This window comes from Plasmodium inui (genome assembly GCF_000524495.1).
Source record: "Plasmodium inui San Antonio 1 unplaced genomic scaffold supercont1.29, whole genome shotgun sequence".
Classification (NCBI taxonomy): Eukaryota; Apicomplexa; class Aconoidasida; order Haemosporida; family Plasmodiidae; genus Plasmodium; species Plasmodium inui.
This window is the reverse complement of record NW_008481863.1, coordinates 84,171-100,533: the sequence shown is the minus strand read 5'-3', so window position 1 is coordinate 100,533 and position 16,363 is coordinate 84,171. Positions and strand designations below refer to the sequence as shown.

The 16,363-nt window shown below is 45.0% G+C and overlaps 2 protein-coding genes across 2 annotated transcripts in view; one reads left to right on the top strand and one right to left on the bottom strand.

The window, feature by feature from the left end:
* Positions 1 to 1,061: 1,061 nt before the first annotated feature.
* C922_04777 (hypothetical protein) lies at positions 1,062 to 13,865 on the top strand (the record flags this gene model as incomplete). Its single annotated transcript, XM_008820356.1, has 2 exons — positions 1,062 to 9,701; positions 9,777 to 13,865. 2 exons carry the CDS (start codon positions 1,062 to 1,064, stop codon positions 13,863 to 13,865), a joined length of 12,729 nt encoding a protein of 4,242 aa, XP_008818578.1.
* A 426-nt stretch (positions 13,866 to 14,291) lies between these two features.
* C922_04776 (hypothetical protein) overlaps positions 14,292 to 16,363 on the bottom strand; it is a gene marked incomplete at both ends in the record, with an annotated part of 2,638 nt that continues 566 nt past the window's right edge. The window contains one exon of the mRNA XM_008820355.1: positions 14,292 to 16,327. Within this exon, the coding sequence (XP_008818577.1) occupies positions 14,292 to 16,327 (2,036 nt within the window). The remainder of the gene's footprint in view (positions 16,328 to 16,363) is intronic.

Genomic DNA, 16,363 nt, shown 5'->3' with positions numbered 1-16,363 from the left:
GTGAGAAGTCCCCTTTGAATTCCCAACCCCTGGCGTGCTCTACTTCGTATTTATTTGTATACATTACTTTGTCTTTTACAATTCCCTGTTGGTGAGTACGTCTATGGGGGAGCATACCTAAGACTGGATAAGTCCATTCATTTTAATTGCTACACAAATATAACCCCATCTGTGCACTCGCAAGGATTGTTTTTTTCTTTTCCTTCCTCTGATATTACTACCTTTACGCGTTTCCATGTGGATGTATACTTATCGGAGAATATCACCACACATAGGTGCAAAAAGCGCATGTTTGCTTCTTCCTAGTTGTACATACCCTTGCGCATACCTTTGCCTGCTTCTCCCATTTGTTCTATGAAAACATCGGCTTTTGTAGACAAGGAGCTCCTAACAAATATGTACTACCTCATACAGCCGTGGTGTTATTTTTTTTCATTCTTTCAAAACGTCTCGCATGCTTATTCCTGCAAGAATACATCTACACAGCAGAACGTGAGGTAAGCTGTTCAAAGAATCCACATTGTCCCGTTCGATTTCATGTGAGCTTCTTTTTACACTGCTTGTTTGGGAAAAAGGGACTCTCGAACCGATGCATGAAGAACCTCTCCGGAGGTGGAGCCCAACTAGAAGAGGTCTTGTTCCCTAGTGAATTCGTTCCACTGCCTCCCCACAATTCGCTCTTTTGTGAGAAATTTATATAAAATGTCTGCATGACTTCCTTCAAATCCGAAATGACCACTTGGGATAAGCGAACCGGGGAATGATCAGGACAAGATAGAGAGCACTTCAAGAAGGCGCAGCAACGTTGCGCAACCATTTGGAGGAAGCCCCCCGATCAATCCGAGCATACTTATCTGCATAAACATAGACATACACCTAGAAAACTACATGTTTTTTCCTATTCCCGCTAGAGCAAATCCGTGTTGACGCACCGCGCTCACACAAACCTCCCTCCCTCCTGCCTTTACGCACCAGTACGTGCATGTACTGATAGTGCCATCCACACGGGGGCACAGATAGCCACGATTAATTTCCCCCTAAAATTTGTGTGAGCATACAACATGGAAAAGGGTGTGCAGGATTTTTTAAACGCAAAGGGGAATGTTCCCCAAAATGGGACGCCCAACAGGGTGCTAAGTAGATCCCCAAATGGGACCCCCAACATGGGGCTAAGTATACCCCCCAATGCTGCGCCGGCCATCACGCAGGAACAATTTAACATGATCATGTGCAGCTTCAAAAGGAAAGACAAAAACGACCAAGTGGAAACTTCACCACAGATAGAGGCCCAACACAGCGTACAAAAATATTACCCACTGGACGACAAACACGCCACGGACAACCAAATCGGAATGAATTACATTGCGAATAAAACTGTAAAGTGCATAGATGCCCCCGAGAAGACACATTTCCCTCTATATGTGCAGACTGATCCGAAGGGAACCCAACTACATGCACCGCAAAATAATCTGATGCATCACCTGCAGGAATTACTTCAACGCACTCCCCTTCAGCCGGATATAAAAACGGGACAATTGAGTAAAAAAAGTGACCACTACAACTTGAGTGTTGCAGATGATGTAGGGGTAAACTCTCGATCGGACCAGGGCAGCCATCTAATGATGCATGGAAAGAACAAAGCCGAGTTTATCTCCCTTCAGGAAGATGTCCAACGAATGAAGAACCCTCAAATGGGAGAAGTACAGAGTTGCTTCATCCAAGGTAGCACCAATTACAGTGCCGCTCAATTTCAAGATTTTCACAATACGACTAAACTGAGCCATTGTAATAACCAAAAGGACAGAGCTGCGGAGGAGGTGCGTTGCGTGGGGGTAAATGGAGACTTCTTCCCATCGCTTCGATCCTTTATCGTCGACGGCGCATCTAAGATTGATCACGTAATGAGTGACAAGCAGGGCGGGAGCGGCATAGAAAAGGGTGCTCGAAGCGGTGTAGCAGGCGGTGTAGAACGCGGATTCTGCACAGATTCGCGCGGAGAGGGAGGAATGACAAACGGCGTTGGAGATAGCCCCCCCAGCCGACTATTCATCCACCGAAGCGACATCGTAAACGATTATGTCACTGCAAACCATTATGACACTGCACACCGGGAAGAAAATTTGCTAAATGAACTAAAACAGGAGGTGCTATACTACGGGACGCTGCGAACAGCTGAACTCACAAGCAACACACACTTGGCCCCTTCACAGGGCCACTACAAAAATAGGGACCTTCTCCTAGATATACAAAATGTCTGTAATTTAAACAATGATCAGACGGGCATCTACAGATGCAACTCTCCAGTGAGTAACCAGCCGAGAAACGAAGATGGACACACGAACCAGAACTATAAGGATGTGTTTCCTCTGCAGGGGGGAAACATCTTTGTCAGATATGCTAACTACAGCCAAGGTAGAGGCGAAAATGTGGCTATCTGTCCTGATGGAGCAGAAGGGGCCAGCGAAATGGAGCGAACACACCAAGGGAATCTCGCAAACCAGGTGACCCACACAAACCAAGTGACGCACCAAAGCCAGGAGAATCTCGAAAATCAGGTGACCCACACAAATCAGCTACCAACTTGCACAAATAAACTACTAACCAGAAAGGAGAGCCACCACCCCTGCGAAGAAGTCCTCCGCAGCAAGAAAACTACAAGTTGTGCCATCCATCAAAGTTGCGAGAAGATGCCTCATTTGAACAACCCAGGAAAAGAAATTAATCTGCAGAATGGTATCAGACTAGTAGATGACCACATAAGCAAAATGAAATTAAGCAAGATGCTGCTGTCTAGCATGGGAAGCTCCTCACCAGGCATCAACGTCTCAACTGAGAAGAACTCCCCAGCAGGAACAATTCAGGACAAACGTGACCAAGGGTATGTGAACCCTAATTGGAGCGAACAACCATTTATGCACGACAAGAGCCAAGTGAACAAATCAAATCACCTCAACCGAGTAGAGATGTCAAAGGTAGGAACAGATCTCCACCGTGATGACTCCCCATTGACGGATAAGGGCACAAAACTACCACACGACATAGTGGTCAATTCTGGCTGTGCCAAGTACAGGGATCTACACAGCCGTATAGACCAATCCAAAGGAGAGAAATGCATAGGAAGATTAAATGTCAATACACTACGGGTAGGAAACTCCGCTAATCATGCCGCTAATGGTGGGGGCACGTATGGTAACAAATTTGAACTTTACACCAGCGCGAAAGTGACCACAAAGGGGAACAGTTTAGGACATGGAAGTTGTACAATAACTGCAGATACAAAATTTAAGCCCTACTACAAAGGGGATCACCTAATAAGCAACATAGATCTGACAAAGAACAAACAAAATAGCTCAATCGTCAGCACACTGGATGACAAATCCAAATGGCTAGTCAGCCTGTACAGAAGAATGAAGAATTTTAACGTAGGAAATTCCCTCACGGTTAATGAACACGTCATGAATACAAGTGGGCTCTGTAATCTGAACGACAAAACGAAGCTGATGAGTGGTGGAAGAATACAAGGGGGTGGTATCCCTTGTAGCCATTCGGAGGACGCAGGAGTGATGCTTCTTGACGAGTTTAACAGAATTGGGATTTTCTCTCCTGAAGGGTACTTCCTTGACAGTACGATGAAATGGAGGGGTAGATCCCACCTTGCGAGGGATGGAAACAACTACGTACCCACGGCAATTCCACACCATTCCGCCTCTAACCCAGACAATTTTCTCAGTTCTGCAAACAAATGTAAGGAGGGAATAGAACCCCTATCACTCATGATACACCAGCATAGACAGCACGGTATACTCCATAGTGTGCAGCTAAACCGAGGTGAAGAACATCACACCAGATGTCCCTCCAAGGGTCCTGCTCCTTACCACCACCACAGCAAAGGAAACTACGGTCTGAACATTTTGACGAACAATTCTACAAGCTACCAAATTGGAAGAATGAGGGAAAAGGCCCATTCGTTTGATGCCACTATGTGCAATATGGATGACTCCAAAGAGGCGAACCTTCTGAACACCAAACCAATTAAGAAAACCATGCAGCCGCTGACAGAGTGCCAGTTTGACCATCACAGTCGGGCATGCAACGGAACCATTTGGGGGGATCTCCTTGGCCTTGGAAGAGGTACAGCGGATGTAGCAGCGGATGTAGGAGTGGATGAAGCAGTGAACTGTCCAGTTGAGAACATCGAAGGGGTAGGCGCCGAGGCAAGGGACGAAAGAAATGACAACCATTACGATGACTGCTATGTTGAGGGGTACACCGGTGGATACCCCGAACGATACTCCGACACACGTAGCACAACCACGAGGCATATCCCCCCAGGCAGCAAACTCGGAATCATAATCCAAAACATACGATACTACAGCAACAATGTATTCAATGATGTATTCATGAATAATGACGCCTTTAAAAAAAAAAAGCTGACCGAACTCAATCTCTATTTAGCCAAATTAAGAGTAAAAAACAGCCAGGAGTTTTTTTTTAATTTAAATAAGTTTTACGAAATGCTTCTTCTTCTACTGAATTCAAATTATGTCCATAAATTTAACTCCTCCATTTTGTATAGCATCTGTGTAGTTGCAAAGAACCTCCTCGTTCTACTCCACCTGGGTGTGTACATTCTTCACCTCATCAAGACGTGTCTGTACTGTGTCGTGAAATTAATTTTAATTAAGCCCATTTCGATTACAGACAAGGCGTGGTTCTTTCTCCTTAATTTGTACAAGACCCTCTTCGAGAAGTTATACCAGTACTTTAAGAACAACCTGCTGTTTGGTGAGTGCGAAGGGAAGCACCGCGATTTGCACTCCTACGACGAAAACTCCCTGGCAATCCTCCTGCCCTTCATAAACGCCTTCAACGAAACTATCTTGGAATACGCCAAAATCAGAATCATTTCGAGGAACAGAAAGAAGGAGGAACTCATTGCCTTTCCCCTATACGAGTCCCTCAAGCCGTTTTTCTTCGTCAACACGAATTACCCAGATGAGGCGGATTGGTTAACGGAGAGGACGGCAATGGAGAGAGCAGCGGCCGACAGAACAGCCGCCACTATGACAACGCCGGACGGAGTGGAGGTGGAAGATGTTCCCCTGGAGGAAGCTCGAGAAGGGCCGGGGTACACCACACGCAGCAGACAGGTTGTAGATGGAAAGGCCCAGGCTGGAAATGCGGCGCGTAGAGTATGTACGGAAAATAAGGAAGATACGGGAAATACGACAAATATGGACGAGGCCAACCAAGTGACTAGCCAAACGACTGATCAAGCAAATGAACAGACCGCCTCTCTGAAGAAGACATCCACCCCTGGCGCACCCTTTTCAAAAAAGAAAAACACCGAAGATATTCCCGTTGAGAAGAACACCTACGGATGCGTCAAAAGTGCAACCCAGCTTGGCCCCATAAACCAAACGAGGGAAGCGGACCCTCAGAAGGGGGACTACCACTGTTCTGAGCAGCAAAGCGGGAAAGTAGACTCGCCGGTCAAGTTTTACTCCAAAAAAAAAGCAGAAGACGAGGAGTTAGCCGCATCCATACGAAATAACATTCTCTGTTGTGTACATTCCCTAATCAAAATGTTCTCGCACATCTATATAAACAACTGGGACAAGATCCTCTACTACTACAATGAGAACAGAAAAAAATTGATCCCGATATTTTTGACCCTCACGATGAATGACCAGAATCAGAAGATCCGAACGAATTCGATTTTGTGCCTCAAGTACCTCTTCGATTGCAAACAACTCAAGTACTGGTTTTTGCTGAAGGAGGGGAGTTACAGCGGCGCCCCGCTTGGCAGCCATGTTAGCGGTCACGTTAGTGGCCACGTCAGAAATCACCTTACTGGCCAAGTTACGTTTCCACCAAGCTATCCCACCGGCGGAACGAGCTCACACGAAACGACCCCCCTCGTGGAATGCCCACATCACCAGAGGAATAACCTAACCCTCACAGAGGAAATTCCAAACGGAAGTCCAACCAAAAAAATGATAGAAGTGAACAGGCAGAATCAAAACGTGCCAGTAAAGGGAGACAACTACCTCCTTCGCCGTAACACCCCTTCTGGAAAAAACTCCTACAGTGCAGGTTATACCAACCTGTCTTTCCCAGACAAACAGATGAAGCAGAATGCCCACATGGGAAAAGCACCCCATTCAGTTCTTCTATTTAACGATATGAAACATATCGTAAAGAGAGAAGCAGAAATTGGAACAAATGCTTCATCACTTCTGGGAATCTTCCAAGGGGATAATCAGATGCAGACCTATGGAGAAGTGAGAGTTGATAATAACCCTCTTGGTAGCAGCTCCAACAGTGGATTTCCCTACCCCAGGCGAGAATATCGTTATGAAAGCTACACGAATGAAGAGTCCAACGAGAAAGGAAACTACTCTAATGCAAAAAAAGCCTCCACTGAACAGAACATTGTAAAGCTACTCACAAAGTTAACGAAACTTATAATCAAAACATACATGGTGGAGAAGGAAAATAATTTCTACACCCCCACGGACAGACTAAACATCTGCAGATTTTTTCTCAGAGTCTCCCAATCGATATTAATACCAAAATATAAAAATTTACTGAGAAAAATTTTGAAATTTTTTTTTTTCTACTTATTAAAGTACCTCATATATTTTAACCATGGTGATGCTTTCCATTTCTGCATTAAGAGACTACTTCTTAGAGATGGTACGTCCAAAAGGAGTTGGCAACCAGAAAGGAACATCCCTTTTGGTTACTCCCTCCTTCCATACATCGAAGAGTTTGCAGAGAGGGAAAGAGCGGCAACTCATTTTAGAAGTGTCAACGCGCTGTGCAGCCAGACAAGCACTAATGTGCACCTGAGCCGACATAGAAGAGAAATGCTCCGCATGAAGCAGTTTAGTGATAACGACTGCTACTCGCATGACTACCTCGATGAGGATGAGCGCGTGTTTACCTCGCTCAGTAATTACCTGAACAGCTTTAGAGACACAGGGGAACACGAAGAGATCGATGCCCAGGGGGGGGAGCAGCCACACGATCAGAAGGGAGATGGTGAAAGGGGGGATGGTCAGAGGAAGGACCCATCGGGGGGAGTGCTTCCAGAAGGAGTCGAAGGGGACGTTCCAAGATGCACCGGAAAAGGAGGCCTACCCATCCACCACCATCGCACGACCCACCTAAGTCTAGCCGATCAAGAGGAGAGCGCCACCGAGGGGGACCTGGACAAAAAACCGAAAGGAAAAAGTAAAGGATATATGAAAAAAGGAAAAGAAGAGAAAAAACACACAGAGGGTAATAATGAAGACAAAGAGGCAGCCACCCCAAATGATAGCAGCAAAGAGGTCACATGGAATGACAAAAGTGCGGAGAGTGTATTTGAGCAGGCGGAGGAGTTACCCCCGTCTCGCGTGCATTCCAATGAAACGGATCAAAATGGAGCCCGTGGGAAATTCGCCGATGAGAGGATAGACATCCCTCCCAGAACAGATGCACTGCAACTGAAAAATCCAAAAAAGAGAAAGAAGAAAAAAAAAAAAAACGAGGAAAGGAAGGATGACGGGGAAGATGCAGAGGACTCACAAGAAGAGGAATCCACCAAAGGGAGCATATGTTCATGCAAATATACAAACATAATCGATGCGACAAAAAAGATAAACAAGGTCGGCAAAAAAGCAGACGAGAACGATTTATCCTACCTGTACAAACACATAGACAAAATAAATAAGAAGCTTCTATCGATCGAAGATTACGATCTGCTAATCAGCATTCTGTACTGCAATGAATATTCCAGGGGCTCCAAATATATAACCATGATAACGGTTATTATTAATATCTTTTCGGTCCTTCTGTGCAATTATAATGATGAAATCTTCCGCTTCCTCTGCACGAACATATACGGAGTGAATATCAACACAACCTTAAATGATCACAACATTTCCTGCCACCATTCTACGCATAATCAGCTGTATGATATCTCCTTTGCACAGTTAATATACTTCATGTTGATATTTTTGTATAAGATTTTTTATCAACCCTGCGTAGATGGCATAGCTATTTGGATGGAAAACGGGAACGAATTGCTCGCTGAGAAACGGAGGAGAGAGGCTATACGGAAGGGGGAAGCCAACCAAGAGGAACAACCACAACAATGCCAAGAAGAAGAACAAATCAATTTGGACAGCAACACCCATCAGGAGTACTCCCTTAGAGGGCATCCCAACAAAGCGGATCGGTCAAACCCTAACCTGAGAGGTTACCGTTACGAAAAAAAATATGTCAACAATTCGTACAAGGACCTCTACGACAATTACATCATTTCGTACATGCAACAGGAAAGTAACGAGATGAACCAGCTGAATAATCTCCTGAACAGAAACAATTTCATACCAAATTTAATACCATATGATATTCAAATCTTTAAAAATATCTTCTTAGTCTTTCAGAAGACATTAAAACACTATTTGTTCTGCTACATGCACTGTTGGAATGACGTCAGAACTTTGCTAGAATATTTTCTGCAATCGGAAAATCTGCACATAAAAATTATTTCCATTAAGATAGTCATTGATATCTTCAGCTTTATCAATTCTTACTACGAGGTTAACTGCAGTGAGTATGAACTTCCAATTTATAGACAAAAGGATGAATATAAGAATGACAACATATTTCATAAGAGTGCGTCGAGGGGGAAGGAGTGGGACAAGCGCAGGGGGGAATACACGTTGCGTCCGAAGGAGGGTCGGCGAGAAGAAGAATTACCCACGTGCGCTGAAGTGTGCAGGAAGAACCGCACCAACACGGGTGTGTCTAAAACTGGTTTCAGGCATGGTGTGCAGAGATCACCCTATGGAAGTGTTCACAGATGCGTAGCGAGTGCGGAGGAAGTCAGACATATAAGCCCCCACTGGAGTGACTCTAAGGGGGGGGAAGCTCCTTTGGTTGGGGATACTTCAATCGGGAACAACTCCATCGGGAACACTTCAAACCGTTTGATGACCCCCCCGAAGGAAGCACGGAATAGAAGCGGTTCCAAACATGCGGAATATCACATGCAAGAAAGGGTCCCCCCCGAGGGAAGCACAAACGGTACGATCGACCAGCACCACAGCGAGGCAACCGAAATGAGCAAGAAGAAACAATTCGTGCAGCTCGTCGAAAGCGACATGGTGGACCTCTTCCGGAAGTACATTCTCGTCCACATCCACAACATAAATAAAATACAGAACGATGTCACAAATAGAAGAAGCAAACTGAAGCATATTTTCCTAAACACCATCATCTGCATCTCTCATCTGAGCTATACAGGATTTAAAATCCTAACAGTTGAAGACATCCAGCGATTGACAAACCTTGTGTCCTCCTGTGTTCACAGCATTAAGTGTAACATCATTACCGCCCTAAGCAAATATATTATCAAGTACATTTTTACCTTTAATAAAAAATTTATTCAGAATTATGAGAAGAGGATAAACTTGCTGCATATAAATTCAACCAATGTCTACTATAATAATATCCTCACCAGGGAAGCGGGTGTGTTTGGGGAGGTTCTCCCAGGGGAGGCAGGTACCACAAGTCAGAGCGGCATCAGTTACGCCTCAAAAAATGGCTCTCTAAAAAACGATCTGCAAAAAGACCACCTGCAAGGAAACATCGAAAGCAAAGCCCACAGCGCAGCGAACCTTCCGAATCTACCCCCCCCAAACAGCGTACACACATTTGAGCCAAAATGGAAAACGAACATGTGTACGAGTATAACCACACGTCCTGTTACCTCCCCACAGATAAACGGCACATCTACAAACATTTTCATACATTCGAACCCCACGAATATGAATTACGAACGAGAGAATGGAAGGTGGAAGGTATGTCCTGTTCTTATCGAAGAAGAGGAAAAGATTAGAAAAGATTACTACCCTGTTAATGCCTCTCCGCATCACGTGAATTACCCCCACGAGGGATGGCATGATGAAAAATATTTTTTTGAAAATGTAGTGACTGTGCCCTCCCGTTCAACCATGTGTAACTTGGAGCAGGTCCCCCACCACAGCAACAGTCGTAGAAGCAGTAATAGGAGCACGGAAATAATAGCACGTGAATTGAGGCAAGTGGGTCCACACTCAGCCTGTACAATGCTAATGGACAACTTGAAAGACCCAGTTCAATATGAGCGTTCATCGGATGTGACTCCTTACTCAAGAGACACTACCATTTCTGAAAAGATAGGTGGGTTAAACGAAATTGCCGAGACGGAACGAAAAGCACAAACGCAGAAGGAGCAGCAACCGAAGCAGCAAGGGAAAGAGAACTCCGTACGCTGTGTCAGTATAACTCACTCAACATTTAAATGCTCGCACGAAAAATCCATGATGGAAGAACAAAGAGGCAGAATCAGCAACCCAGAGGGGTGCAACGCGGAAGATATGGCAAAAAAAAATCAGGAAAAACTGACTTACACTCAAAAAGACAAAGACGAGAAGGATAAGGAGCGGTTCCCCCCTATTTCCTTAGCAAAAATGGCGACGAATACGAGAAATGTCAAAAAAGACAAAATGAGCAAATTGTGTGGATTGATTAAGAGGCAGAACAGAAGGGAGGATCCCCAGTGGGGGGGATTGAAGAAACATGAGAACCTCCAAATGAAGATGAGTAGACAGATGAGCGGCCAGATGAGCAGCAAGATGAGCAGCCAGATTAGCAGCCAGATTAGCAGCCATATGAACCGCCATATGAGCAACCAGGTGATCCAGATCAACATACAGTGTAACAACAAACAGCTTTTACTTGCACCCACTTGTGAAGTTGCCCAGTCGAAAAAAAACACTGAACATGCCATTGCGCAAAGTAGAACAAGGGACACCTGTGCAATCAATTCCCTCCACGTGTACGAAAAGGACCAAGGGGACGAACCCCAATCAAAGGACTCCCTGGACAGACAAAGGAAAGACGCATACCTACTACAAAAGCAAAGAAGCGAAAGGAAATTGTTCGAGCTCTACTATATATATATATATATCATCATTCACATTATCAAATTTTACAACGATTCATTTGTAGACCTCAAGTACTACACATACAACTGCATATGCGAAATAGCTAGCTCCTATGTCCCGTTTTATTTTACTCAAAACAACATCAAGACTTTTTCCTACTACAGTAACTACAACAGTGAAGAGAATAAGGACATTAACAAATTTATCAATTTTATTAACAGCATTCGGTTGTCCTCAGACGTGGAGGAGTTGAAGTTATTTCGCCTGCGCGGGGAGAGCATCACGTCAAACGGAGAAACAGTTACGGGTGAATTCCTCCAGTGCAACCACCACACAGATGCGAGTGCAGCGGAGGGCTTCTCTCACAAAGGGGAAACTTGCGCCACATCCAGAAGTAATAACACGACGGCTAGTAGCAGCTGCACGAGCGGGAGAGGTGCGCTGTATGAAGTTTACCCGTGTGAAGTTCCGCCGTGCAAAGTTCCCCCGTGCAGAGGTTTGTCAAGCGACGCAGGGAGTATCCCCACCCTGGCCAATCAACCGAATCGCATCACTGCCCATAACGCGCAAAACCTGCATGACCAATTCTCAAACAACATATACCTCATTTCCTACATAGAGTACATCTACATACTCCTGCTAATCATCCGAGAAAACAAAAACGTGGAGAAAGACCGGGCAATCTGTTGCATCATTAGGTACGTAGGATTTATATGCAAAAATATAAACTTTTTTTTATTCAATTCGATCAGTTTGCTTCCCTCGACGTTTCTCCTGAAGTATTTCGTATACCTCAATAATTTGATTGAGAAGAAGGGGCTGCTCGGGAGAGGACTCTCCAGAGTTGGAGGTAGACACAGCAAAGGGTCATCACACGGCGCTGCCAACATCGGTGCTGTGGCGAACGAGGAAGAGGCGTCCAAGGGGAAAAAGCACTCCGTGTGGGGGGAGGAATTGTTCGCAAAGATGAGAACGAACCTAAGCAGCAGGAACAGACGCGTAAGAAGCAAAAGCTCCAGCAGAAGAAGCGTCAGAAGCATAAGCGTCCGCAGCAGAAGCAGCGATGTGTTCGTGACGGTCGACACCAGGGAGCACTCCCCTGCCTGTGCACACCAAGGTGAAAGAAGCCACGGACAAGCGTCCAGCGAGGTACCGACCTTCGACGAGAAGAAGAGCAACTCGAAAATGAAGCCAACACAGAAGTTCTGCTCCAAAATGAAGTCAACGCAGATGTGCAAATTGTATCACTTGTTCCTAAACGTCTACGTAAAGTATGAGTACAATTTTGAAGACAGCTTCTTTTCGTGCAAGGGAGGCGCAGCGAAGTGGGAGAAGTCAAACGGGGAGAAGGGAATATCCACGAGGATGGCTAGTTCGAACGAGGATCCCTCACAACGGAGTGAGCCCTGCGAAGGGGGTAGAAGGAAGAAAAAGAAGAAGAAGGGAAACGCTTCCCAGGAGGAGGAGAAACCAGGTCGGAGGCAGAATACATCTGTACATGACCCCCAGAAACAACCCATCGTGGAAGTGCATAACGAGGAACATAGCACCGATGAATTACAGAAATGGGAAGATGCCCCCCAGGAACTCCTCAACCCGGAGCAGCTCTTCCAAGGGTACTCTGAAAAGAGGGAGGAGAAAGTGCACGCAGACCCTATTGTGATCGAAATAAAGGACATCTTCCACTCGAGCAGAGGCAAAAATAACCCAATAAACAGATCGAACAACAACGTGGACGCAAAAATTATTCTCTACCTCCTATCCATCGTAAAGGAACACATAAAAAACAAAATCACATGGAATGTCCTCTACACCTTCAAACTGATATACAACAATTTCTCCTTCTTCCTGGCCCACAACTTTTCCGATCTGCACAGCCAGATTCTAGAGCACTTAATAAGTACACTAAGGTACACAAATGTCTATAAAATAAAAATCCTGTCGTCTTTGGCGCTGATCCATATCCCTCTATATTACAACATCGATAAGATTAAGTTGAAAGAATTATGGGACACACTGGTCACTAACATATCCTATTTGGATTTAATTTTCCTCAGTGATAAATCCAACACTAATCAATTGCTGTGCTACTACGATAAGGGATTAAATTACGCCACCATAAGTAGAAAAACGGAGTACAAATATAAATCCACTCTTAGAGTAAACATCTGCGAACTTTTGTACATGTGTATATACAGATCTTACGTCCATGCCAACATAAATGCCGACATCGAAATTCATAATAGGAGAGTCAATTGCTATGAGGCCTTCAAAAATTATACGCACATCTTCAACATTAACAATGATGTACACATTTATAATATGACTCATATTTTTAACAACCACGTAATTTATTACTCTTTTTATAATAATGTTGTGCCCCCCAAGAGATCATCAGCCGGTGCTTTCTCCGAAGAGGGGGGGTTTCCCCCAAACGGGAAAGTCAGAGGTGTTAGCATCCATTCCAGGGAACTACAAACAACGTCAGCTGTAGGGTTGAGGCAAGACATATCACAATTGGCAGACAGGGCAGAACAAGTTGGAAGTGCCCTCTGCAATCAAGCCACCCTAAAAAACGAAGCAAAAGAAGAGAAAGAAAAAGAAAACAAAGAAGAAAACGACGAAAAAGACGAGAAAGAAGGAAAAGAAGACAAAGAAGAACAATTCAACCACCATGATATATTCGAACTGCAACTATTTCTAAATAACCACTTCGATAAGTATCATTTTGTTTACAAGAGTTTATTGAGGACAGGGAAAAATCCAATTTTTCAAATCCTCTTCCAGAAGCTACACTACGAAATTAAGTTATCCTTAAAGCGCTTCCTCGAGAAGAGGAGAGACACCAGTTTGGAACCCCCCAGGGGGGTGAGCAACTAAAAGGGAAGCGGCAGGAGGGGGGGTTGCCCCAAAGGCGCACCTTTAAAGACGCACTTTTTTAGCGAACTCAAAGAGGTGCCACCTACCCGGTGGCTTTTAAAATTTAAATTGTGAAGTTACACACAAGAGGAAGCACGAGATGGGGTGCCCCCTCCGAAGTGCTTTAACACGTTCCAAGTGGAGTATCAAAAAAAGGGCGCACACGGTGAAGCGGTGCACCATTGTAGCGGGGAAGAAACCGTATAAATTCAAGACCATGCGACCGAATTTGTCTAATTCCTCGCGTAGTTACGCGCGTAACTTTTGGAGAAAGGGCCCCCCGCGCAAGCGCGGAGCGTCTGAGACTTCGCCCGAGCCCTTCACCCCAAAAAGAGAGTACTGCTCACCTTCGCGTTGTCATCGCTTTACCCTCACATTACCATCGCTTCACCCTCGCTGCACCCTCGAATCTCCGCTCCTGATGAACAAACTCACGTCGCACGCGAGCAGGTACGACTTTATGCTGAAGTAATTCTCATCGCGCAGAATGTAGAAATAGCCGTCGTACCCCCACTTGGTCCCCCAGCTGTTCAAAATTTTCCAGTACTTGACGACCTTCCCTGCGGCCTCGCCCCCCTTTGCACTAGCATAATCGTCAAGATGACCTGAATAATGGTGAACCTTTTTTTTTTTTTTTTTCAAATTTTCAATCGTGTCTTCTCCCCACCCAACTATAACTACAGCATGGTCGACCTTATTCCATACGTACGCATTGGACTCCCCCCCATCAGACATCTTTATGAACTTCCCTGTTAGTATGCCCTCCCTATACGCCGGAAAATTTTTTGAGGGCTCAATTGCTGCTGCTACGGGGCCATTATGATATAGGTACTTTTTTAAATCCTCTTCGTCCTCTATATCCAAGTACTCAAACTTTGTCACTTTGACTTTCGCGTCGCACTCGTGTAGTTTTAGCACGTCCAGCTCGCTGGCATCCCTCGCGGGGGCATCGACTGGGAGGTAGCCCTCGTTTAGCTCGTCGTCCCTGGGGAGGTCTCCTCCGTCGCGCAGATCGTGGACATCATAGACATGGCGCCCAGTGTGTTTATTTCCCCCGTTGTGAAAAATTGCCCCTTTGTGCTCTTCACCTTGGGTAGAGGATTTACCCATTTCTTCTCCCCTAATCAGTTCTTCCCCTCGGACCTCTTCCTCATTCCTCCTGAAAGGCTCGTGCTGTTGCACTCGTTTGCTCTGTCTGTCTGGTGGCCCCACCTGCGCACTTAAGTAGTTTTCCTCCCTGCCCTTCTGCAGAAAGATCTTAAACGTATCAAACCGATCACACAACGCGCTATTCTTCTTGTCTCTATTCAAATATAAATGGGAGTACCTCAGAAAACACTTTTTTGTAAAAAGAAAATTCTCATACGCATACTTTAGGGACAAATAAATGTAGCCACCATTACATCCTTGGTTGAAGAAGTCACAAAGGACTAGCTGCTTGTTGCTAAAGGATAGGAGATCAACGTTTTTTATATAGCTGTATTTAATTCTCACTCTGCTGCTAATAATTAACGCAGCTGAGTTTGCATAACAAGACCCGCATTCCTTCTGGTCGATCACTTCGTCGATAACTTTTACCCATTTCCCATTAAGTCTCTTCCTCACATCATCTTCGTTTGTCCAGTCAAACTGTGTCAAGGTGACTTCCTTCTCACGATAGGTGTTAAATATGCTGTTCTGCTTCACCCCTTTGTGTGATCTCTTTGTGTGTTTTGGGAGGGCTCTCAGTTGGGTGACTGTCAGATGGGTATGTACTTCTTTGTCATCGAATCGCTGTGTCTCTCCCCCATTGGCACCGCCCCACTTCAACGTCACATTTGCGTAATTCTTGTTGTGCGTGTCTGGGTCCAGTACAAGGGGAGAAATGATCTCCACGGGGATCTTGTTCGTAGGCTCATCAGGCGTACCAACCTTCTTCCCATACCAGCAAAACCTCTTCATGGTGAAGAAGTCAAACTGAATATAATTATCATTGTAATAGTCGATTGAATGGCTCGAATTCTTCCGTGCACCTTCTTTTAAGCCCACAAAATGGAACCTCTCTTTGGAAAGATTAATCCTGTTGGAGGTTAACCCATTCGTGCTTTTATTCTCCATCTTGACGAGAAAGGCACCCCCCAATTGGGGGTCCTTCTCTCCTCCTGCATTCTGATCTGCGAGACCGTCTATCCGGGGAAGCCCCGAAGAAGAACCTCCCTCACTGCCATTAAGATGATACACATTAACTACCCCCATGATTAACCTGTTGCAGTGACTATAAGACGCGTCCTTCTTTCGTTGAAATTTGAAGAAGGAGAAATAAATTCCTTTCTCGTCATTCTTTTTATACACCTCCATGTATAATCCCTCGTCGTATACGATCCTCCAGAATCCACTGTACTCAGGATCTATGTCCCCATTCTCGATTATGTTTATGGTCCTGTCTGTGTTAAATAGGATAATTTTTTTTTTTTTCTCTT